This window comes from Bison bison, unplaced genomic scaffold (assembly GCF_000754665.1).
Source record: "Bison bison bison isolate TAMUID 2011002044 unplaced genomic scaffold, Bison_UMD1.0 scf7180017864456, whole genome shotgun sequence".
NCBI lineage: Eukaryota > Metazoa > Chordata > Mammalia > Artiodactyla > Bovidae > Bison > Bison bison.
In genome coordinates this window covers 69731-70412 of record NW_011495018.1, presented here as the reverse complement: position 1 = coordinate 70412, position 682 = coordinate 69731, and the positions used below count along the sequence as shown (strand labels likewise).

General features: G+C 52.6%; 1 protein-coding gene across 1 annotated transcript in view; it reads right to left on the bottom strand.

Annotated features, from left to right (window-relative positions):
• Window positions 1-682, bottom strand: part of CFAP46 (cilia and flagella associated protein 46) — a gene marked incomplete at its 5' end in the record, with an annotated part of 97130 nt that overhangs the window by 35797 nt on the left and 60651 nt on the right. The window contains one exon of the mRNA XM_010859553.1: window positions 62-194. Within this exon, the coding sequence (XP_010857855.1) occupies window positions 62-194 (133 nt within the window). The remainder of the gene's footprint in view (window positions 1-61; window positions 195-682) is intronic.

Sequence of the window (682 nt, the reverse complement as noted above, 5' to 3'; positions counted from 1 at the left end):
GTCCAAGCAGAGTGGCTGGGGCTGGGCCAGGGGCCAAGCAGCTTCTGCAGAGCGAGGCTACCTTATCCTTTGCTACGAGGGGCTTCGTCTCTGCCTGCGGGGCCGAAGTGGGGGGCTCATTCAGTGTTGGCAGATTTTCTTCTAATAGAGGTTCCTTATTCTTCTCCTTTTTCAAGGCAATTTCTTTTCTGCAGCTAATATAAGTAAAACGAGCGTCATTATGCCAAAGAAGAAACGCAACAGCCAGAGCACCTGAGAATGCTCAACTTCATTAGTAACCAAAGAAATACAAAACAAAAAGCCACAACAAGCAACTATCCACTCATGTGTTTACAAAGTTCTTTTTAAATTCCCCTCGTTTAGCAGCACAGACCCAGTTTTCCACATGTAGCCCATTCTCTCTCCGACACTGTAGGCTCATGAACCAGCTACTAATTTGACATCCCAACCTGGGTGTTTAACACGAATCTCAGGCTTTCTCCAGCCAGAACTCCAGCCCATCCACAAGGCAGGCCCTCCTTCCTTGCTGGGCACCAACCGCAGAGTCCCGCCAGCTCCTGCCTCCTGGGGGCCCTACCTTCCCCGTGTGCCCGGGACACCACCTCCCTCAGCTCCGCCCCACCCAGACCTGTGCACCTGCCCCTCGTCTACCGCACACAGCCCTGTACATGGACATGGGATG